General features: G+C 41.8%; 3 protein-coding genes across 4 annotated transcripts in view; 2 read left to right on the top strand and 1 right to left on the bottom strand.

Moving 5' to 3' along the window:
* The window catches only part of LOC136435927 (twitchin-like), a 45,947-nt gene extending 33,981 nt beyond the window's left edge, over positions 1 to 11,966 (top strand). Inside the window, exons 29-31 of the mRNA XM_066429636.1 lie at positions 9,195 to 9,509; positions 10,536 to 10,657; positions 11,427 to 11,966. Of these exons, the coding sequence (XP_066285733.1) occupies positions 9,195 to 9,509; positions 10,536 to 10,657; positions 11,427 to 11,576 (587 nt within the window). The 3' untranslated portion in view covers positions 11,577 to 11,966. The remainder of the gene's footprint in view (positions 1 to 9,194; positions 9,510 to 10,535; positions 10,658 to 11,426) is intronic.
* Positions 11,967 to 12,114: 148 nt separating this feature from the next.
* Positions 12,115 to 15,045, bottom strand: LOC136435621 (zinc finger protein 431-like). Its single transcript, XM_066429264.1, has one exon. The coding sequence runs from the start codon at positions 15,025 to 15,027 to the stop codon at positions 13,585 to 13,587; it is 1,443 nt and encodes a 480-aa protein (XP_066285361.1). The 5' UTR covers positions 15,028 to 15,045; the 3' UTR covers positions 12,115 to 13,584.
* Positions 15,046 to 20,614: 5,569 nt separating this feature from the next.
* Positions 20,615 to 24,067, top strand: LOC136434270 (uncharacterized). Of its 2 annotated transcripts, none has more exons than XM_066426999.1 (4): positions 20,615 to 20,706; positions 22,946 to 23,211; positions 23,479 to 23,662; positions 23,927 to 24,067. In XM_066426999.1, the coding sequence occupies exons 1-3, from the start codon at positions 20,619 to 20,621 to the stop codon at positions 23,635 to 23,637; spliced, it is 513 nt and encodes a 170-aa protein (XP_066283096.1). In that variant the 5' UTR covers positions 20,615 to 20,618; the 3' UTR covers positions 23,638 to 23,662; positions 23,927 to 24,067. The 2 variants fall into 2 exon arrangements, with proteins under 2 accessions (XP_066283096.1, XP_066283095.1); XM_066426998.1 differs by having other exon boundaries at positions 22,946 to 23,229.
* The last annotated feature ends 1,007 nt before the right edge of the window (positions 24,068 to 25,074 follow it).

Below are 25,074 nucleotides of genomic sequence, written 5' to 3'. Positions count from 1 at the left end.
TAGCAGTATTATAAAGCACTTCAAAGTACTAGTCTTCCTCATTATCGCAGAGAAAAAGATGAAAGCCACCCAAACATGTCCGGACACCAAAAGGCTAATCAAATCTATATGATTAGCAAACACCTTTTACGTTTTTTCTTATAAAACAATTTCCGCCAATGCATTATTAGTCTGTGCAAGGAGGTTTTATATAGAGCCTCCTTGGTCTGTGCCTGTCAGTCAAACTGATGTTAATTTTAACATGGCAACATCGGTTCAGATTTTAGCCTCATTGCTTACACGGTGTTTGAAATATGTTACGTTTGTGTATATTTTCATCGATACATATATAGTCTATCTCTTGTTCCGAATGTGGGCACTGGGCATGATGTGTTGCCCCTACATTATTCTATTAATGGAATTCTATTGGGTTTTTTCTCGCTTGTGTGATTACAGAAGAAAGAAAGGACCGTCTATTTATTATTAATATTCATTATTATTATAGTATGGGCCAGAATTGTTCTGTGAGCGGTACCATTGCAAATAGGGTATTTTCTACTCATGGCCAATCTTTAGAACCATGAGATTTGTAATTCTAAGTGTAGGAGGAGGACCAAATAGCCTATGTTACACAATGACACACTGTCAGGGGCTGATTGGGTGCCTTCGTAGGGGACTGACCAATGGGAGAGCTGCTAGAAGATTGATTTATTGAGTGATTGATTGATAGGGGGGAAACCACACATCATACCTCCAAACGTACCATCCAGAATGCCACAGAACAGTCAGAAGCTGAATGGTTACAAATTCAAACGTTTTATTCGAACTCTCTAAACTTAAACATCAAAGCATCTTGGTTTTAGTCATACATAATGTATGGTGGTGCCAATATCAGTCGAAGATGAGCTATCATCCAAAAAAACATTTCATATTCTATTAGAACATAATATTTTGCATTAGTGATTATTAACATAAATCTTGATACATCTTGCTAATTTCTACCTTAACATGATATCTTGATTCGATCTACCATATCACAGTCTTTCACAACACGTCTGATATTTCAAAGACTGAAAGTATTTGCAAGATTGCTTTTGAGTTATTCAACATCAAATCTTTACACAATTCACTTATGCCTCCACATGGCAGCATCACACAATATCAATGATATTACAGTGAACAGTTATTGAGTCTTGTGCATGCGAAACGTTTTGCTTCTGCTGCCTTTCCTTTTTTTTGTATCTCATAGTGCCACTGAATACAATTATTCTCAGTATATAAATGATCCAAAGTCCTCCCAACTAAATTTGCCTGTGCTAAATTTCACACTGTGCATCGGTCATACAAATAGCATCAAGTGCGCTACATTTTCTTTAATAACAGCACTGGCTCGCATTGCCTTGTATATGTAGTCGATGCATAGGTTATGGAACTGTATATCAAAATGTCCACAGAATAGTTGGTTTTCGTGCGCTGAAGACACACCCTGTGATGATACAAATGTCTACACATGCGTAATGATGACTGTACTAACAGTGTCATATATACAGATTTGTTGCTACGGCGTGTTTACAAGCAGTTACGGTGCTGTTACATTCACCGTTGGTCGATTTTCCTGTCGAAGAATTTTCAATCAGGTTGTGACAGAGCCTCCTACTAGGATCTAAGGCGGCTTTTCTGTAACAAGCCAGATGAATTTTACACGACATATGCAGGGCACCCCAAGAATGTCCTCGGTTTGCGTTCATACGATGGTCGTACACCGAATGTGGTCGGGCTCTAAGCAAAGACTGCTGGTGATGACCATAACATCGATTGTTACAAAATATGCGTTTATCATACTTGGTTAACCACAGCCCATTCAACTTGAATGGGCAACTTCACGGCTTAGATCAGTTGCCACAGCACACAAGGATACACCCAGCAGATAGCCACCGTGAAGCATGCCTCTGGATCACAAGGTTGCGTGTTCGAATCCCGGGCAGATCCTTGCATGATTTTGGAAAGGGTTGCAGTCCCCACAATCGTATGATTAACCATGGTCTACTGTTCATTGTAAATCACAAATAGCAATGGAATATCCCCAGTACCTTTAGTCCTTTACATACAGTATTGCGTACAGTTCTTTTCGTTATGACCAGTGGAATAATAGCTGTACAGCCTGAACTTCAGGTGGCTAAACTGGATCAACATACATTTTTGTTTCACAGCAAATCGTTCATTGTTAACTAGTTTAAAGACCAGATTATTTTCAAGGTACTCTCTTTCGTCTACCCAGTCCTGTGGGAAATGTACATATTATATACCATCCTTACAGATTTTATTGTTACAAAGAATCCGTTATAAGAACAACTTTGATAAGTAGGTACTAGTACACCTCATGCGGTGTCAAAGGTGAAAGAAGAAAGAACCAATTCACCTGAAACTTGCATAATTTCAAATCATGTATCTGGCAACATGCATGAACAGTCATCTTGTTTACAATATTATTTGCAGATAATTATTTTGTTTTCAGAATACAAATCAGTTGTGCACTCAGGTATTACATGTGTAGGGTTTTGCCCTTCTTGATTTTAAATGAAGTCGCTTTATAGCGTAAACCATCTGAATCAGCCGGAAAAAAGATAAACAAAAATATATTTCGGCTGTTGACATTATTGCTGATACATTCTTCCAACAAAATACTATCCATGCTTACTACTATTGTACATACGTATATACCTGTGGAATTTCATCGATTTCTTTTCATTCTGCTATAAAATATTCGGCATGGAACATAGATTGTTATGATCTAACAATTATCAATATAGTATCATATTACAGACGATATTTTACAAAGGGATTGGCACCGCCATTATTGTCTTGTTTTTATGTTGATGATAAATTATTTACAATTTCTTTCAGTTGTATGTCTTTCACAATTGCTTATGGTTGAACCAGGCAGGAGCATATTTGTACGTGCCTGGATCGAAAATGTCAGTTGTAAACTATTTGTTGTAAGTGATATGTAGTTTCTTTTTCTTTGATATTTTGAAATACTACTATAGGGACATGGGGAATTGGACTCGTATAGACCATATTGGTCTCCATATTGCCCTGCACAATTCAGTGTATTTTTGCAGAAATCCCTTTTTTGGCCTTTATGAATAGGCATGTTGCAGCAAATTTTTTTACACAAGTACCAGAAAAACTTAATTAATTGATACAGCAAAACCCCAGTTATACCCTCCTTCGTGGTTTCTATAATCAAAAGTCTATAATAGTAAAATTACAAATGTTAGAAGAAGTCTTTGGAATAAGATGTTCATTGTACACTTAGTAATTGCTATAGCCTAGATGCCGTCCTTACGAAAACTACCTCCGTAGCACAGAACAGCATCTAGGCCATATTTGGTTCCAACATGATTAACAGGGGTGTGTACAATTTTGGTCGACGTCAAAATGTTATCTTAGTAGCCAGAATTACTAGGAGGCTGTAGTATATACCATAGGCTCCATGACTTGTTCTATCACGCCAAAAACTTGTTCTAAATCGTTCAAAAGTTCTTGAAGCAAAGGTTTAGACATGATTGACAGAGCATTAGCTAACACAACCTGAAGGTACATTTCACAATGACAGACAATAAATTGCATGAATGTGTTTGATTTGAAGCTAGGAGACTTTACTCAACAATAACAAACTCTTAACTCCACCTTCTCTTACTCCTACAACCCTGATCTTTTCCCATCACCTCATGTCACTCTTTAGTGAGGCGTGCCTATATATAGCATATGCTAATATCTGTCAAACACAGGCAGACAGACAAGCAGCCACGCCGAAAACAATACCCTCGTACACGGAGGTGACAATAAAAGAAAGGAAAGAAATTAAAAAAGGACAAGAAAGAAAACACATAGAAGAACCAAAGCTTTTAAGTGTGAATTAATCGATGCCAGTCGTGTGTATCATGAATTTTAGAGATAGTGAAGTGGACATATGGACTGGGACAACCTTATAATCAAATTCGACTTTGCCAGTAATTCGGATATGTTCTTTTTTATTTGCATCTTTCCGAAAGGATATTGCAATTGGTCGGTCTTGAGATATTTTACAGTCCAAGTTATACAAAAAAAAGAATCAGAATTTTTCAGCCCATACTCTTCATTTCCGCTTTAATTCTGTGCAAAATAGAATATAATCAGGCATTGTAATTTTTGTTCAACTTGCTACAATATGTTTGCATCTTTCTGTTCCTTCTTATGTTGTTCAAAACATAGAATTTGTGTATTATCCCATTTGTTGAGGTCGGTTTTTCCTCATCTTTGTACGGAATTTGATTGCAATATATTGATTGTGACGTAACATAGTTTTAACCAATTTTTAGAGAGGGGGGTAACCAAAATGCCCACTAAAGAAATGTCGGCAAGCAAGAAAAAATGTCGTTCATTGATATGATTCCTTCTTTCTTTACTCACTGACCAATTTCGTCAGAGGACGCCAGTTCATAGCTGTTTGTCTCGGGGAACTCTTGGGTGTCATTTATTGCCACCCTACGGTCATTCTGGCAGTAGGTAACCGCAGGGGACCCGTCAGAACCGATCGCAGGGGAGGGGCAGGCGTAACTGCTTCCCCGACCGGTGGTGCGCCCGCCACGATGGTTTTCATCATAGATGACGGACTGGGTACCTGTCTCACTATTGGGCGAGGTTGCAGGGTCGTAGCTATTGGCCACAGGGGACTCTGTGGAGTTGCAGACTACCTCGCTAGGGTCATGCTGGTCATACGTGTTGGACAGGGAACGCTCTTGGTCAGTGGCCAGGGCAGGGGAGTTGTAGTAGAGTGCCTTGTGTGTACGCTGAGCGGTGGTGGCATTCTGCCGGTAGGCAGAGGACTGAGTGGCGCCCGGGTTGGGGAGAATGGATGGGTGCCGGTAGCAGTTTTGGCCGGGCTTACTACCATTGCGATCATTCGGGCCATAGGCAGCCACGACGACCCCTCCCCTGTTTGGTGTCTGACGAGGGCGCTCAGTGCCGTACGGGCGGGACGGCACGGGGTGTGTGTGCGCGCGGGCGCGGCCAGCGTACGCTGCGCTAAGCTTCGCCAGTCCGTACGGGGCGACTTCGGATTGAGAAGACCCCACCCTGCGCAAATTGGGGTGGTCTTGGAAACCACCCTCAGCGTAAGGACTGATGCCTGAGTCTGAATCGCTCAAGCTGTCGTGATCCTCGAAGCGACCCTCAGCGTACGGACTGATCCCTGACATACCTGATTCATCCTCATGTGGCCATCTGGAACAGGCAGCTATCTGATTGCCATTGCGGGTTGGGCCTGCATTGTTATCTGGGGGATTGCGCCTCAGCCTACGCCTGATGCACATGACACATCCACAAGCCCCTACCACAGCTACTGGCGACACCAGACCTATAGCTGCACACACGATGTACCACGTTAGATCTACATAGCCATCACCATTGCTCGCGCGTGTGGACAGTGGTGTGGTGTTGATGTCGCTAGGCAACGGTGTAGTGCTGATGCCGGTGGACAACGGTGTGGTGCTGATGCCGGTTGTGGATGATGTCGTGTTTATGAGTGAGAGCTCTGTTGCATGCAGTGTTGTTATACCTGAGCATGTACGCTCGCTCGCCATAAAGATGGCAGTGTAGGAGCCAGTTTTCGAAGAAGCGGTGCACGTGGTGTTCCCAAAGGACAAGGGCTCGGTGGTATCAAGCCAAAGGGTGAAGCTGGACTTCCCCATGTAGTTTGAACATGTGCACAAGCTGTGATTTCTAGATTCACCCAACATGTTATCTGGCCCCTTGCATTTCACCCAGCCCTCAGCCTTTAGGTCGGTCACCACTCTCACGGTTAGGTTGCCTGTCGGGAGACTGGCGTGTGTGGTCGTGTTTGTGTCGTACGTTATGTTGACTGAGTGTTGTGAGTTGTCAGGGAAGGTCCAAGACACTTGGGGTAATTCCTCCCAATACACGCTGCCAACGGCTGTGTATTTGTACTCAGCATTGCGTTCGACATTCAAGATCTCCACCAGTGGTGGCGGGCAGGGCAGTGTGCCGCTGGGATAGACTGGGCCGGGGAGGTCTCGCATCAGCGCCGAGGCGGGGCAGCTTTTTGCCGAGGCCACGTTTAGTGCAGACACGAAACGTTGCTTGAACTTTGGGTAGCCTTTCCCCCCATGTTCGTACAGCCAATCATTCGCACAAGTACAGCGCGGTGGATTATCCAGCATCGTGCGCTTCCACCACCTAACCACCCTCCCTTCCAACAAAATGGCGGCAATGCCATTCCCGCGCACGAAGAGCGTGTCAGGAAATGACGATTTGAACCAATCACCAGACAGGAAGGTCAGCCTGTTTCTGGCCAGATGTAGGGCGCGCATTTGCGTGTTTGAGTGGAACGCGCCCACAGCAATGTGGGAGATTCTGTTACCCTCCAGGACCAGGAATCGCAGCCGCGCAAGACCGTGGAACATCCCCGCGCCGATCGCACGCAGTTTGTTCTCAACAGCGCGGACAAATTCTACGGCCTTGATCGCTTGCAAGGTCCCGGGTGCTACGTTAGAGAAGCGATTGGCACTTACGTCAAACCACCGTAGCTGCACTCCCCGGAACATACCAGGTGACAGCGTCAGGATTTGGTTGTCCACAAGGATGAGGTAGGACAAGGTGGACAACCCATCAAAGCAGCCATCCTGCAGCAGACCGATATGTGATACAACATTAAAAACGATGGCAAACGAAGTTCGATTTGAAGAATTCCAAATTTAATATCATATCTAAGAAATACATGTTGATAAATTTCACCTCCAGGAGCGTCAGGTTGTTCTCCAGCAGCAGCAGATGTTCGAGGCCTTCCATCCCAGCAAACGTGCCATTCTTCAGAGTCTGGACATTGCTCCGCCAGATGACCAGGGTAGAGACCTGTGGCAACTTAGCAAACGCCCCTACCTCTATTGCCGTTAGGTTACAACCCACAAACCACAGCCTGCAATCGCTACCACATGGGATCTGAGAGATGACTTCTGCCTTTTCAGAGCCAAACTTACCGACGTTGTTGTCAACAATCATAATGTTGGTCCTGGCCGGTGGAAAGGGTTTCTGAGGGGGACCCCCCTGGGTAGGCCTTGTTTCATTTGAGCAGACCTGACAGGAGTGGAACGCCTGGCTCAAAGAAACCATTTGAAAGGGGCCTTTGTAGCTGGTTGCGTCATTCGGGTATTTGGTCCACTTGTACCGGTACGCTCCAATGTCATACCGGTACTCATGACCATCTCTACCGTCGCCTACACCACACTTTGCCACGGACACCTCACGGCAGCCCTGCCAGCTACCGGCATCCACACCAGACACTAGCAGCTTCATAAGCAGCAACAACGAGACTTTTGCCATCAGATATTTCGCCATGATAGAACGTAAACACACCCTACGGTTGATAGCAATGGGCTACAACACAAGGCTATATTACCACATTTCTCTTACCAAAGGAAACATCAACAATCAAATGGTTTTACAAAAGTGTTACCGTTCGTATCTCAGGACCAGGGCAGCACAGAAAGCAGCCGTGTTCTCCGCAGTGGCGCATGCGCAGCAACGCTCTAATGTCACCCAATCACGCAGCTTGTGGTTCTGACTTGATTAAGTCTCCGTTATTGGGAAAGAACAGAAGCATTCTTCGACCAAATATTTTCCCGGGATGAAACACAAAACGTTGTCAAACCAAACATGTAATCAACACAAGCCTTTGATCAAGATATGCATTATCGTAGCAAATACCGGGTCAAAAGAGACTGTTTTTTTCACAGCGCATTGCAATTATATCAACGTTGAGATAAAAGCACATTGTTGTGTTTATGTTGAGATAAAAGAAATTTAAAGGTTCCTAAGTTGATATCATACATGATTAACACTAGTCTTAACTTATACATCTCTGTCTGTGGTACTAAGTAGTGTATGAGTCCAGTGGGGACTAGTATCGGCTCCGTAATACCTAAGAAAAGCAAGCAAACTGCGGTCTGAGACCAAAATTTTACACTTCCAATTATCTTCGGACATAGCAGGCCTGGTTGATATGTATAGTACCTCCATTCTGCATGGTTGCACGTTTAATTTGATACAGCGCAGGGAATTAAGAAAACAACAGGTTGACAGATCAGAAAATAACAAATTGACGACAATAACAGAAAAGGTACAATCTATTTGCCCCACAGTACCGCCGCCATGGTGCACTGGATGCTGGCTATTTGTATCGGAGGAAAATACAAGATGGCGGAATCAAAATGGCGGATGGTTCTATCGTTTACAGGTTATGTTTGCACTCACGTGATTATGACGTAAGCAATGTCCGCCATGTTGGATGGATAAACCTGGAAGTTACTGGCTGAGTTTGAATTTCGAACGTGTCCGAAGAATACTTGAATATGTGATCAAAGGATTATCTCATATGCGCGTAACTGCAATCCCTTCCTAGGAGTGCGCAAGCCATCCAAATTTCAAAACAAGACAACAAGACCATTAAAAGCATCAACTTAGCATTCCTACTATGCTAAATTCATGTTCATTCATTTGGTTCCATACGTATTACTTCTATTCATTAAATGACATTTGAATACACTACTTGAAGACGACATACTCAAGCTGGTGCCTTATGTTAGTGTTGTCATCGAAACAAAGGATATAAACAAAATACAATCAAACAGATACAGGAATACAAACAAACAAATACTGAAAGCAAAGCCAAAAAAATAAGAAAAGAGTACAAGATATACCGTAGGTAATCAAAATTCATATGAAATATGTGAATTATAAACAGGTAACTTTATCATTCCAAGTTGAAAACCGGTAGGATATAAGAGATATGTTATTGAAATATTTTAGTTTCATTCAGAAAAGATTGAACATTAGGCGTATTTTGTTCATTCTATCTCTATCTATGGCAACCACTCGTATAAGCTTTATTCGTATTCAGATACATAGTACAGATACATAGTACAGATACATAGTACAGATACAAATACAGATATTCAAATCGAGTATGGTGACCGTGTCAATTCCTACATCGGAGTGAGAAGGGGTGGCACGGTAGCCTTCGCGTGGATTTGTTAAAGGTGGATAACAGGTTGCGAATCTGAGACCCACACACTTTGGGCATCCGTCTTCTCCAGCGGCACCAATTCGAGGGAGACGTTTTGTTCATTACTATTCTCTGCATTGTGTTTGAACAGATTCCCTCCCGTTGCCTGGTCAGCCCGAGGCCTTTAACGTGAGTGAGGCGGAGACGGAGCTCCAGTGGCCGCCTCTCAGCAGAACTTCACCGGTCCAACAGCTACAGGACGGCATCGACGGGTACTACGTGGAGGTGCGCAAGTCTGGAGAACAGCAGTGGAAGGCCTCGACGAGACCTTGCAAACTCACCAAGTGCAAGGTCAAAGGTTTGCTTCCGGACACAGCCTACTACTTCCGGGTCAAATCCGCCCGAGGGTCCAGTGAGAGTGGGGCGAGCGAGACGTCTCAAGTGGTCGTCACGCCACGTGCAACAGGTGCGTTCAAGTGTCGAGGTTTTATTTCAGTTAATTTATTCATTGATTTTTCAGACAGGTGTGTGGCCCATTCAAGTTTGACAAATTGACTTTCAATGGGGCCCAGACTACAGAACAGTAAGATCATCAGTATAACAAAGAAAATAAACTTATGACAAAATTGCAACATAAGTAACAGAAGATTGCTGAGGCATAAGTTACACAAGTAATCAAAAGTATACATAACTAAAAACATATGTTACATGAAAACATATAAGAAAACAAATCAAAATCGTATATCGGAAACTCATATCCATTTCTGATTCAGGTCAGCTTTACTTGAGATGTCAGGTTTCGTCATTAACAAAGTTGTAAACTTGTACACGAAGTCTCCATCATAGTGTCCTTATTGCGGATCACGGAGTTATGGGTAGCGCGGGACGGATAAACGACGTCACGTTTCCATGGCAACGCGTAATGGTACGCATGCGTACTGTGTCCGGTCCAGTCTATGTTGTCATAGCAACGATTAGCCTTACACCAAGCATAACCCAAAGATTTCCGTATTTTCAGCATGCAAAGGAAAAAGTTATTAATCGGCGTTGCTAATTACAAAATACTATTTATGATTTTATGGCATTCTCATGTTAGATATACACACCAGTGGCATTTCATAATTAATGGCGAACGACAAAACCTCAAAGTCTCACTTTATGCATCATAGTTATTTTTTTCTTAATTAAAAGTTGTATCCGACCCAGAGATGATATTTGACCAATGATGAGGGGGTGGTGTGGCGTAACGGCAGGGTTTTCGGCCCAGAACCTAGCGGTCCCGGTTCGAATCCCCTGACGCCACCGATCTTGTGCCCTTGGGGAAAAGGCACTTTACATGACTTTCCTCATTCCACCCAAGTATAAAAAAACGGGTATATTATGTGTGTGGGTCACGACACCAGGGCCTGTGCCCCACGTGTATTGCACTGTTGCAATTCTAATAAAATAAGATAAAATCAGACCAAGGATACATTACGTTCTCTCATTTCAGACGACAACTGGAAGGAGAGGTTGCGTCAGACCCTGGCCAGCGCGGCGGCCCAGCAGACCGAGCCCTGCCAGTTCTGTAACCTCCCCAAGACGGACACGGAGGACGGCAGACCACAGGCTGTGGTAAGCTTGAAACGAATCTTTAATGTGTGAAACAATCTTTAACTGTAATTGCCAACACACAAAAAATGGACTAAACCCAAATTTTCGACTGTACAACGTACCAGTCTTTGTCAAGCACGTGCAAGGAATGGACAATCCACCGCTGAGATGACGACACATTATGCAAATGAGACACGTGACTCGGTGAGCAGTGGATCATGAGTTGCAGAAAGTTTGTGGCGCCCCCGTCACAACTTAGAACTTGTTTCAGAATGATTTATACCAAGATTGATTCATTTCAAGCTGAGAATCTTTTATGTGTTGATGAAGATTAGACATCCAGGTAATATGATACCTGACGAAAGACAGCGGATGCTGTACATGGTCGAAACGTCTGACTATTTCAAAATTTATCCAGTTGAGTACCTGCTATTTAGCGAATCTTTCATGTCTTTTACTTAATTTGCGAGTGTTTTAAACTTGTAAATAAAACCTGTACGACGAAGAAAGGTGGGATAGAATTTTCCACTTTCTGGGTTACCGGTTAGCCTTATCTAATCACGCTCCTAGCGATTCATCCTCGTACTGATCAACCCTTCAGTGGGAAAGGGACCGTTGCGGTCAATAGTGACAGGTTATGTCACATAGACTAAGTTACCGGGTTCGTGAATAAAGAAAAGAGTAAGTATTTGCGTCCAGTATTGGTGTTTCGTTACTGGTTAACTGTGTGCGCTCACAGTAGATTTGCATAATATTTGCACAACAGAACATTTCTTTTTAATTTCATTAGGTGCGACCAATTCAAAATGGCGGAGCTGATGTGGTGGATGATGACGTCATCATTTGCGTGTGTGACTGCGACTCCATATCAGTGACGTCATCTTCCAGAGGCAGCAGCCGGCGGGGCAGCGAGGACTCTAAACTTTGCGTCGTCATGTAATAATGTGACGTCATGTTGCCTTATATGGAGCGACCTATTAACCACTTTCAACGCCTGACAAGGGTATATCCAGGACTATAATAAATGGCGTTTGGGTGATTATAAAATAACAAGAAAAAGTATTTATAAGTCAAAGAATAAAGGTGAATTCTGTCACTGAAATAGGATTGCTGAAAAACGGAGAGGTCGTGTATATTGTGAAGACGGTATGTCGAAAGAAATGATTTCTAAAAGAATATATAGTTGATTAGCATCTATCTAAAATACGTTGAGAATAGGGTGTTTCTGAAATGGTGGTTGTGGTGAATATATATATATATGTGTGTAACATATAACTCAATGTTATTATTTATTGAGATCGCGTATTTATCAACATTACGTCACTTTGAATATGTGTCTGTGTGAAGGATTCTTTGTTTGAATTGTTTTGATTCGTTCAATACGGCGCTTGTGTGAGAGTGCGTACACATACATGTAAATAGTATATTGAAAAATTTTCATTACTGTGGTAGTTTATATTTATTCATACACCGTATCGTCGAATTACACTGTTTAATTACATTTGAGTCTACATTTTATGTGGAGTTTTAAAGTTAGACAAGGGTGTTTTCAAGAACATATATAACTGTAAATCTATTGTATGGTATCAATAGATCAAATCATTTGATGATGACATAGAGTACCTGTGTGAGTATACGTATGAAACCTGCACCAAATAAAGGTGTTTCTAAAAAAAACTGTATGTTGCGGGTTTTTATCAAGTACTTTTGGCACGACATGCATGCAGATTTAACATAATTTCTAATGTACACTAATGTACAGTCAACAAAAAAATTATTCATACCACAAAATTATCCATACATACATACCCCTTGTAAATTTTTTGCTTTCTCGAGAATCAAACGTAGTTCGGTGGAATGTAGATTATTTTGAACATTCCTTTAGTCGTCAGTTGTAAATCAAGAACACTTGTGGTTTGATCTCATTTGCAAAATTTGACTAGGGACGTAGACGAGAAAGGGTATGAAAAAATTATTCTGTACATGGCATCTTCTGTAAATCATGAGTAAAGTACCTCTGAACCTTGAAATTTCACAAATACTATTGTGTAATAATACTTCTGAACGTTTCCAAATTGCCCCAGGAGCTAAAACTTTTTTTTCATAGAACAAAATCATTGAAAAGTTATGAAAGGTATTCATAATTTTGTTGATCGGTTTAACCCCCTTTCGACGTAACACGCCAACGTCGCGGGCACACGACAGCGACTGGTTACAAAATATCGACCCGTTACACCTAACATTTCACATTCAACCATATGTTGTATACTACAGTTCTTTGAGTTTTCGAAAAAGAAGCAAGAAAAATTATACAATAATACATCAATACATCGACATATAAATTTAAAATACAATCTAGACCATATGTACAAAAATTTAATACCAAGCACATGACTTAAAAAAGACAGTGAAGTTTAAAAAATTTCATTTACACAAATTCTTACTAAAATATCAGTGAACTTTCGTCACTAGACGAACTTCAATTCCCTTGATCTTTCGCAAGACAGTGCATGCAACTACTGTATAAACAACTTAAAATTCCCCAAGACTAACAGTTCAGAGAAGTTGAAATCACGAAATGATGCTGATAATAGTTATACTTATGATACAATCACTGTTAAACAAAGGTACCTCAAGCCTTGTGAAGAATGCCGATAAAAATGAGAAGTTCATAAACTGGTCTGTTTCCGTTAACTGTTGAGACATTAGGTTATACTTTTTAACCTTTGTGCATCCTCTCATACTAGTACCAGGTCCACCGCTTGTACACATCAAGCAACGACCCTGTCCTCGTTTCACTGGCCAACTCTATCAGCCAATCAGTTAACCCCCCTCCCCCTGTTACTGGGAGAAAAAGTTCCCAGCCAATCACGTCGTCGCCTACGGTCAAGAGGCAACGCGATTGGCTGGTAGAGACGGTCCTGGTACGGGAGGATGCCTTAGCGTAATCACACTGCATTCTTTGTTTGTGTAATGGTGTGTCGCTTTAGATTAGACAATTTTGTAACAGAATTATTAGATTTGATTGGTTTTATACGCGTGTGTCTTTCCACGTGACGCTTCAGATTAAACATTTTTGTCGCAGAGTAATCGCAAATCTCACATTTGAACGGCCTTATGCCGTTGTGTTTCATCATGTGTTGTTTCAAATCAGACATTTCCGCGGCAGAATAGTCACAAAGGTTGCAATTGTGTGGCTTCTCACCAGTGTGTGTAGCCATGTGCCGCTTCAAGTGACACATTCTCGCCGCAGAATGAGAACAAATGCCACATTTGTACGGTTTCTCGCCGGTGTGTTTGTACGAGTGCTGTCTTAAAGCTGACTTGATTGCGGTAGAATAATCACAGACGTCACATTTGTACGGCCTCTCGCCAGTGTGCTTTACCATGTGAAGTTTCAAATGAGGCATCTGTGATGCGGAATAGTCGCACAGCCCACATTTGTAAGCCTTTTCCCCAGTGTGTGTAGTCATGTGAAGTCTTAGACTCGATTTCACGGCCGCAGAATAATCACAGACATCACACTTGTATGGTTTCACGCCGGTGTGTTTTGACATGTGCAACTTCAAATGAGACCTCTGTGCAGCAGAATAATCGCACTGGTCACATTTGTAAGGCTTGTGTCCAGTGTGTTTGGACATGTGCCTGTTTAGATTGCACTTCTCTGCGGCAGAATAGTCGCAAATGTTGCATTTGTAAGGTTTTTCTCCTGTGTGTATGGCCATGTGTTGCGCTAGGTGTTGCTTTTGAATGGTGGAATAGTCGCATACCGTGCACTTGTATGGTTTCTCACCAGTATGGGTAGCCATGTGAAACTTTAAATTCTTTTTGCTCACTGATGAAAAGGCGCACTCGGTGCATTTGTGTGGTCTGTGGTCGCTGTGTTTGGCCATGATGTGGCTCTCTAGGTTACACTTCTTTGCCGCGGAGTAGTCACAAACGGCGCACTGATATGGTTTCTCACCACCGTGAATCGTCCTGACGTGCGTCAGAAGGACGTGCTTGTCTGCCGTCGAGTACCCGCAGTGTCCGCACATGTACGGTCTCACACCAGAGTGTTTGGCCATGACGTGCCTTTTCAGACACTGCGACTGGACTGCAGTGTATTCACAGTGCTGGCACCGATATGGTCTCTCACCGGTGTGTATTCTGAGGTGTGCGGTCATGGCGGATTTCATGTCCGTTGCGTAGCCACACTGAGAACAGCGGTGTCTCTTACCTCTCGAAGGTTTACCTCTCTTTTGCATAGATCGTTCACTTTCCTGACATTGCTGTGGCTTTTCACCAGTTTCAAGCTTGATACGCCGTTGTTTCGTCTTTCCACGGCGTGTTTCCGTACAGTTGTGATCCTCTTCCACATCTTGAAGTTGATCTTTGTCTGCCTCTATCATCTAATAGAAAAACAACATAGCAACAATACGATTTGTCATTTTGGGATAATTTGAAGCCTTAATCCAACACAAAAATTGACTCACCATGAATTTTCGGTTGGACCTCCAACCTTCATCAGATATTCGATCCACTGCGTTGAACGCCGGGAAGTCGGAGACGTGATGACATCAGCAGTGAATCGAAATTTGTGTTGGATTAAAACTTCAAATTATTCCAATATGTACTCAACCAACACAAATGAGCTTTCACGCGGACGATTTGTCATTGATAGAATAAAATTGAACTTCAAACACAAAAGCATCACAAATGCACAACTCAAAGCTTTTGAATATTGTTGAATATGAAGTCGTTTTAGCTTATGACATAACATGAAAAAAAATTTTACGATAATACACATACATGTAAAGAGCTAGAACGGGAACATCTAATATAATACAGTATGGTTGTTTGACGAGTAAACATCACGGGTTGCTACATTGTAAACGTCGCGGACTACTGTAGGAGGACGGTACAAAAACAAATGCAATTTCTATCATAGCAGGTTCATTTTTGTATGAAATGAGTTGAAATTTTGCACAAATATAAAGAAACATCTCTTCTTGAGACTGATGTCTGTCACTGTATTTTTACCAGCGACAGCGATCTGCTATGATAGAAACTCCGTTTGTTTTTGTACCGCCCTCGTATGTTGATACAAAATACTGTATACATGGCCCTGGGAAAAAGCAATCAGTCGAAATACTGAGCACTAGCTATATATAGCTCTATCGGTGATCCCAACCCGCCAACGTGTTTGTAAGATGGGTGCTTGGTTGCCTTGGTTCTTTCTAGGTTGACTTTAAGTTACTTGGAAACTGAAACTGGGTATGCGGGAGACCTTAGTAGATCAAAGTTTCACATTGACATAAAGATAATCAAATTGTTGGACTTGTCATGCGCACTAATCCACTAGATTACGCTAGATAAACATTGTAATCAGAACTGCTTACAATGTATTATTCTCCAAGCAGAGGTTTCAGAGATTTTAAAGGCAACCAAAGCAATATTAGGGCCCAAAATATGTAAAATAAAATAAAAATGCTGATATCTTTATGACATTTACTAACACTATTAAGCACATTTGCGTAATAACTTCATAATGTGAGCATTTCAAAACCGCGCAAAAACGTGCCGTACGATGCGATGATAACCTTAGTTTCGCGAGACAATTTTCAGTGAGTTCTCACATCACAGCGACATCGTATTTTTTGCATGATCGACGTCGCTATACATTGTGATAGTGTTGTTTGAATAATGTTCAGAAATGACTGAATAAATTGATTTTCAAAATCCGATTTTCGGGCCCTACTACTGCCCTCCCTTTGGGCCATGTTTACACTGGCTACTAATATATTTTGTATAAACATACAGTAGTCTGCATGCAATGTTTACAATGCAGTAACCCGTGATGTTTACTCGTCCAAACATACTGTACTATGCTAGATTTTAACTGAAGGGAGGGCAGCGTTAAAAATCCCGGCCACTACTAGCCCCCCGATCGAAACCGCTGTTTTGTGGATAACAACATACCTCCCCTACGAATTGAAAAAAAGAAAGGTTATAGAATTCTACTCTCCAAGCAGAGGTAAGATCCGGGGTATTTTCGACGTATTTTCGCGGTATTTTATACGTCTTTTTATTTTTCCGTTTTTTGTTGGGAGGAGAAAGACCCAACAGTAGTAGAATTCGGCAAATTCTGCTGATTAATCAGTAAATTGATTACAAAGAATCGATGAATACTGATTACAAAGATGGCGGCGGGCCGGGATCGCCAGCCGTTCACTATTCGACTGATTGTTTTCCAGAGGCAGAGCCATGTAATTATGTATACATTATTTTTTGTCAAAACTAATAGTAACCTGCGGTGTTTATGTATCACTCATCAAAGCATACTGTTTGTCGGAAGAACACACACAATACATAACAAAGTTACCACCCTTTCTCACACAATGGTAGCTCCCACAAAACTACTTGTATACGCGTTCCCACCAATCAATTAGCTCAGTTAGATCACGTGATCTCTAGACATGTACATGAAATACATGTAATAATACGTGACGTAATAAGCAGTCCCAGACTCATTTTCCTGTTTGCGTGGCCTAATGCCCATATTTGGAAAACGACCAACCAGGCTAACTCACCATAATCTAATCAAACTTTCGGGCCCTAAATTTTCCCACATTTGTTTACAAAAAGACGAGAATCCTAAAAATAGCTGAACACTCTTTCACACAGTGGTCCAAATAAGACTGAAAAGCACTGAACGTGACTTGCACAGGTAGATAGTATGAACGGCGAGCCCACTGGCAGACAAATTAAAGAAATGCTACGCTTGTTTCCCAGGGAATTGTCTCGCCCTCCCTCCACCCTATGTATGTATGTAAACATGGTGGTTTCTCAAGCATAGCGGCTTTTTACGTCGCAACGCCGAGAAAACTATTCCCTCACCTCTTTGTCGTGATCTTCACAAGATGATTTCATCGTTCCAAAGCTTTGTGACAGTCTCCTTTCTGTGAAAGCAAGGCCTGGTAGTGTATAATATGTAGGAGGCCGGAAAATTCGAAGAACCGCACTCACCGCAATGAGACCACAAGAGGTCATGTAGGTTAAAGGTCAACAATGTGAGCTTCCCGATACTCCTAATAATATCGCTGTCTGACCAAAGGTATTTTGAACCAAGCAATGGAAGGTCGCATCAATGATTCTGATGTAAGTTGTATGCAGCTCAAGTAAAACATTAGGCAACCTGTTTTGGAGGATATTTTGTCTGGAAAATTATTTACTATTTCGTTGTCATAAAATACAAGTATTTTTTTCCATTATATAAGGCTCTGCATGGCAGTCTTTGGCATTCTTTGTACATAACTTCTGTATTTTGTCTTTTATCTTGCACTACGTGCCGTGATAGGGGTTCTTGTCGCAGAAAGAAAAGGAACATAAACTGATAAAGTACACTTGTTCCCTTTTTGGGAGGAAATGATTCCTGTGCTTTCAGGTCAAAGGTTAGATGATGAGATAACACCGCTGTACAGACATGGTGCATTTATAAACTAAGGCTACAAAGTCCAATCTCTTAAAGCACGCAAAGTCCCACAGGACTTCAACAACTAAATGCTTGTACTTTTCCACATGGCAGGGTCTTTTACCCATAAACCTGAGGTCCTGGGTTCGAGTCCCCTGACATGCCCCGACGTCGTGTCCTTGGGAAAGGCACTTCACATGAATTTCCTCAATTTACTAGGGTGAAAATTAGTTACTAGCTTCGGTTAGGGACGTCTCTCTGATAGGTCGACGTTAAGTGGAGGTTCCGTGTTTGAGGAGTTTAGAGCCGCACCACGAGCACGTAAAAAGAACCCCCAAAAAGAGAAGGGGTCCTTTTCGGTGTGAGTGGATCAAATAAATCTGTCCGGGGAATGCAGCTATTGTATTGTTCCGTGCAAAAAAAACTAGTGTGTTATAGCCTGGGTGCCACCCTATTTCTACCGGGGGCTCCTAACTCGCTACCCTGAAAAAAAAATCATTTTTGAGGGAAGCGAGTGTAGGAGCCCCCGGTAGAAATAGGATGGCACCCAGGCTAAGTGTTTACGCCACTGGGCGGTTTACCGGGTAGTTAATGCAAACATACAAACAAAACGTGAGAGCTAGCATGGACATTTGACAATTTGAATATACAAACTGGACATTTAATTTTTGTGGTAACGTGCACAAATTAGCACACTCCGTAAGGTTATGATTAGAATAGAATAAAATAGAATAGAATAGAATAGAATATATGATAGCCGACCGTCCATCATCCGTATTTCACCTTCGCACGCTCGCATCAGTTTTGGGGTTCCCAGATGATGTCATTCATATCTACGAACCAACATGGCCTTGTCTCAGCTTCGGTAGATACAGGGCTGACTCAGGATCCCTGTATCGCCTTGTGAAACACCCCCGCAAAAATGTACAATGAGTCATGCATATGATAAGCACCGGCTTGTCGGAAATGGTTGATACTAAATCAAAGTACGTAAACGGTGCGGCTTAACACTGATCTTGATGAACTGGTAAAAAAACAAATACACCGGCCCTGAACTACTCTGTGGGCCCTGACTCAGGTAGCCTGGGTACCAGACCACCGCGCTCCAGTCGCTAATCCTTCGGCCGGGGAAGCAACTTGCGCCGCCGCCACAGATAGCACACGGGCTCCTAATTATTACCTCTCGCGCAAGATCGGCTGCTTAGGCTAGGGTCACATTTCCAAGCCGGGGCCCCACCGGGCTGTTTGAGAAAACAACGAATAAAAAATGCATATCAAGAATATACATGGCGTATGGTAAGGAGTAATCTTTAAAAAGTTTTGTGCGTTTTGTTGTCTTTTATATGAACGTTTTTGTTCCCACAAGCTGCCCGGCCGGGCCCCGGCTTGGAAATGTGACCCTAACATAAGAGAGGCCGGGTGCCAACTATTATCCTCTACTAGACCTTCCCCGACAAACGGGGTTATCGTCTTTAATCGCGCGAAGGATCTGGTTTCCAGTCTAGGACTCAGGAAGCCGATGCCGTCTGGTGAAAACACCCCAAAATATACGATGAGTCATGCACAAGCACTGGTTGATGAAACTACGCTTACGTAACTGCGGCTTGACACTGATCTTGATGACCTGGTAAAACATGTATGCTCCATTCGATAAGAAAAACAAATACATCAGTCCTCAACTATTTCGTAGGCGCGTGATCTGACAGTGAAACCGCTTGATCAGCTGAAAAATTAATCGAAAAGCCTGGTAGACCATGACTTCATTGTTTTAGGATCTGATAGCAACTGCGGAAGATTGAAATATCCTGTACACAGGGAACTTAACTGAGGGAAGTGAAATGTCAGACGTTACGTTGCCCACTGGTGGACCTTATTTAAAGGGGCACCAAACGCTGCCTGGTACAGACTACAGTTTATACACGCTGGTGTGCGAGGCACGGGGAAGGTATGTACTACTAGCTCTTGAACTACATTTTCACTTTGTACTTTATGTTGGTAACTTTCATTTTGAATTTGTCCCGTACGTTATACCCAATTTCAATTAAGACGACCGTTCAACGAGCAATACGCTCATTATTACGTAGTTCAACCGAATTTCAAGAATATAGTCAGTTTTGGCAGTTCTGTTATTTTTGTTGTTTTTCAAATCATACTTTTTTTACATTACATATACCTACGCGTCATAAAGGCTAAGATCATACAAGTCCAGTTTTGGTCGCTTAACTGTCTCTACATTCAGTGGAGTCCTAGGGATTTCAAGTTGGAAGCATTTTTTAAAAAGTATATCGTTTCGTCTATTGTGGGTCATAATCGTGGTATGTGTGACTTATTCTGTTCATGTTGATTACCATTTTGTCAACCAAAGAATCTCTATTGATATCGATGAAGTTTATGTATTTGAAAAAAAATATAACTTACCATTGTTTACAAAACTGGGTTCTGATGATGGCTTCAAAAGACAAATAGAGGCAACTAGTACTTGAGAATTACAATTGGAGCATTTTTCTCTCGGTAGAGCTAGCTGTCGAGATGAACATCCGGGCCCTTGTGACTCTCTGCCTCATTGTTGTGGTTCCGACCGAGGGGGTATACCTGAAGACTCCGGAAGACAAAAAAGGTAAGACAGTCGTACAAACGTCTTCATTGCACATTTGTTCACCACAAGATCATGTGTCCATATACACCTAAAAGAAAAACGGTCATTGTTTTGATTTGATGTTGTTTGACTTTGAAATGATCTATGGCAGCTTTTCCCGTAAAAACACATCTGAATGTTGTTCGATTCACGCACGACTATCCACAGAATACCAGTTTGTGATCGTACGGTGATCGTGCTTCGATCGTATAAAGAATGGGTCCCTTAAGCCCCCCTCTCACTGGACCCGCGGCACGCTGGCGGCGTTGCTCTGTCCTAAACTGGATTTGTGTTACCCTTGATTTAATAATGGGAATAACATTCAAAACGTACAAGTGTGACCAAAACGACAACAAAACACACAAAGCTTAAAAAGATTCGTTTTTTGTCGATGAAATTCCTTTGTGCTTTGTTTTACCTCCCCCCCTCTCACTGGACCCGCGGCACGATCGAATTGACAAAGCACTCAACGAATTTCATCGACAAGAAAATAATTTTGTTGTTGTCTTTTTGGTCATACTCGTACGTTTTAAATGATATTCCCCATTATAAAGTCAAGGGTAACACAAATCCAGTTCAGGACACAGCGACGTCGCCAGCGTGCCGCGGGTCCCGTGAGAGGGGGGCTTCAGTCACAACGTTACCACTTCAAGCTAACGACTTTAAGTACCAGTAATGGAAGGTTGACATTGTTCCGATCTTAGGCCAATTTAATGTGATTATTTGGATGACAACCAGTTCCGTCCGGTTCCGAAAATAAAGTTTTCGGCCATATTGTAAATCGTACTAAGCAGCTGAAAAATAAGAAAATTTATGCTGTAAATTGAAGAGAAAAACAATACTAGTATATAGATTTTTGAAAACGGACACTGATGTCGCTTGCATCAGTTTTGGTGTTCAGACCATGTCATCCATATAATCAAATCAACATAATATGGTCTTACGTCTTCAGTTACGAATTCCCTTTAAAGGTGATGATTAAGGACCGGAAATCCTGCTCTCCAAGCAGAGGTTAGTGTGGGAGATTGTGACCTTTTTACCTATGTCCCATTTTTTGGTGGGGAGAGCCGACAAAAAACGGGGCATATGGTAAAAAGATGACAATTGCAAGCTCCCCCACCAGCCTTTACTTGGAGAGTTCGGAAATCCAACCTGTAAGGAACACTACCAGGACTTTGTGGTGCTGCAATCAAATTACATCAAATCTTCCAAAATTGACATGTATGGCATCATTTTTAAAACAACCAACCTCCGTGAAACGATGTTGGAAAACAGATGTTTTCGTGGAATTATGCTGAACTTTAACACTGTAGGCCCAGTTTTCAAACGCATTTTCCAAGCATACAAGTATGAGATCTCCATCATTTACCACTTTGGAGTTATACATTTCCGTATTGATATCAATTTGGCAGATTAGGCCGTTATTCTAAAGTTTGGTATATGTCTATGTTCCACCTGCTATGGTTTACATGTGCTAACGTTACATGTATTGAAGCGCTTTTATGAAAGAATTCGTATGGTATCGTATGGTATGCAAGTTTAGCCCTTATTTTCATAACTTTTGTTTGCATCTTATTGTGTACATCTCTATCTAAGGTATCTGCATGGCCAATTGGAAGATAATGGAAATCTGCTATGGTCAAGATGTTTGGATGGCTGATAGCATCCAAACATCTCCAGGACAAAGTGATTTATTGCAGTAATATTTGAAATGCAGGCGTGTTTTTTAAAAACTTTTCAAAGAGTAAAGGAACAGTGGATTTACATGATTTTTGACATAAAGGTAGCTCAGACAAGGATGTACGCAATTAGATGATAGTTATGTAAATAAGGACCTAATTTGCATAATCAATGGGGAAATTCTATAATCCCGGTGCTTTCCACAATTGGACTAAAACATGTAACACATGTCCATGTAATCTATGCCTATGGCAGGTAAACGCATACAACACCTGCAAATACGGGCCTTATTTACATAATTAAATGGAAAATGTGGCGGTGGTAGTAGTAGTAGTAGCAATAGACATCCTTCCATCTCTGGAGATGTTGAAAATGTCGTATTTATGACATATGTGAATTTGTGAAAGGTAAACAACACTATGCGTAGATTATAAAAATGTGGAAGTCATTTGCATAGATTTCACAACAGCTCTAAATATCTTACGCAGGTATGATGTCGCCAAACTCTAGTTGCTCATCGTCTCTGCATTCTCCTCTCTAGGTGTATGGCTGACACAGGACCCGTCCTGGGTTGTTTACACGTGTTGTAACCCGGCGTACATAAACGGAGTGACACACGATGCCACAGAAGCCCTGGATGGGGACATTCGGACCTACTGGAACCCATGGAGCGGTGAGGGTCGGTACTACAACAATTGGTACATCGTACTGGACCTCGCAGCGCCCCACACTCTGACCCGCATCGCAGTCAACAACGAGGGAGACAGGGCCAGAAGCATCGCATCATTCACGTTGCAAAAGTCGCAGGTTAGGATAAGCAACTGGGTAAAATTTTGAAAATGTGAAAATGTGAAAATTATTGAAAATTATTGAAAATTATTGAAAATTATTGAAAATCATTGAAAATTATTGAAATTATTGAAAATTACTGAAAATTATTGTAAATTAGTGTAAATTAGTGTAAATTAGTGTAAATTATGGAAAATTGTTAAGAATTTCTAAATTTCCTAAAGTCTTAACTATTTTTGGCTTATCTTACCATCTGGATGTCTAACCTTCATCGACGTATCGCAGGTAGGGAGTCCGTACAACTGGGAGGATGTCAAGTCCGTCGGTAACGTACAGATCGGGACGAACAGGCGTCAGGAGTTCGGCGGGTTCCGGGGAACAGCGCGGTATTGGAGGTTCCTGGTCACTCGGACCCACAAAGGCTGGCAGCCATTTCTTGCATAGCTCAACCTCTATGGACTCCCGGCAGGTAACGGAAAATATCATTATTTTGTTTTCTTGTACTCGCGGACTCCCGGCAGGTAACGGAAAATATCATTATTTTGTTTTCTTGTACTCGCGGTGAAATTATGCAAGAGTTGATCTATGACAATTTCGGGGCAGAAACTGTGATAATATCAATTTTTACCCAAATAATGTCATTTTTGTACATTTCTTAGACGATATACTGCACATACAAAAATTACAAATTTCATCAACTTGATTAGCATTTATCATCTTGTCATTGGCATAGAGGAGACTACGGAACCAACCGACTTTTGCCGGAACCACCCGAATGCGCTGTCGTGTATGCTCGCCAAGGATGACCCCGATCGTGCCTACCGTCTGTACCAGGAAAACCAGTGGGCCTTCCTTCCTTTGGAACCGGAAGACAATTATGGTTAGGCACTTTTACAAACTTCTTCATTGGAGATATGGTTTTGCGTGTGCTTGCGTATGTGCTTGCGTGTGTGTATGTTTGTGCGTCAGGATGCTTAAAGTCAGCATAACTGAAGAACGTCCGGATGGATTGTAATGATATTTGATATGTGAGTAGGTGTTGGGAGGAGAAAGGTCAAGGTCAATTTTGGGCCCCCCGGTATCTGTCACTGGAACTGCAATGGTGTATTTGTCAAAATCTTCTACGGAGAATAACTGAAGAAAGGAGCAACAGATTTTCATGTTATTTACTATGCAGGTGGCTTAGACAGAGATATACACAATGAAGTGCAAATTATGCAAATTGGGATTGAATTTGCATAAGTAATGAGGATTATCTGTATTTTTCTTTATTGCATGGCTTAAAATCCCCTTTGTCCCTCACTTGAACAAGTCAACGTCCTACATAGGAAAACACCTGAAATATAACATTTCCCCTTTTGACTTCAAATTACACTCTGAGTCTCATAATCTACAGCTCATCATGTGTACCTTTAGCTAAGCTGTCCAAAGTACATGCCAAAAATCATGAAAATCCAAAATCCAAAGTGAGAGTTTTCCTCCTCCAAAATTTCTTGTTAACATAAACACAGACAGAACAAAAACTATACCTTCAGTTTTACGGAGGAAATAACTTTAATAACGGCTGGTGACTACAAAATAAGATTTGACTAGTGACTGTCACCCCGACCAATCGATCTCTTTGAAATTCTAGTTTGCTTTAACGACTAAATCTGGCAAAACAAACTTGCCAGTGAGATTCTGCAAGGTGTCAGCTTTTAAAAGATGTTTTCAGATGGACAATTTTGGCACTCTGGTCGACAGTTAGATAAGAACGAACAGAATGTTCTTATCTAACTGTCGAAGCGATTGCTCAGCGCATGATATAGAAGACTGGTCGTAGATTTGGCAGGTCTTATTCCTTGTGTTGGAATCAAGTTTAACCAATCTTCATCAAGTTCA

This window comes from Branchiostoma lanceolatum, chromosome 5 (assembly GCF_035083965.1).
Source record: "Branchiostoma lanceolatum isolate klBraLanc5 chromosome 5, klBraLanc5.hap2, whole genome shotgun sequence".
Classification (NCBI taxonomy): Eukaryota; Metazoa; Chordata; class Leptocardii; order Amphioxiformes; family Branchiostomatidae; genus Branchiostoma; species Branchiostoma lanceolatum.
Note: the sequence above shows the minus strand (reverse complement) of the source record. Positions and strands in the feature narration are given on the sequence as shown.

Bases quoted from the DNA above. Each gene is read 5' to 3' on its own strand.
- LOC136435621 (XM_066429264.1), bottom strand. From the start codon at position 15,027: ATGATAGAGGCAGACAAAGATCAACTTCAAGATGTGGAAGAGGATCAC.
- LOC136434270 (XM_066426998.1), top strand. From the start codon at position 20,619: ATGAACATCCGGGCCCTTGTGACTCTCTGCCTCATTGTTGTGGTTCCG. The intron at 20,707-22,945 runs GTAAGACAGTCG...TCTCCTCTCTAG, and splicing joins GACTCCGGAAGACAAAAAAG to GTGTATGGCTGACACAGGAC. The intron at 23,230-23,478 runs GTAAAATTTTGA...GACGTATCGCAG, and splicing joins AGGTTAGGATAAGCAACTGG to GTAGGGAGTCCGTACAACTG.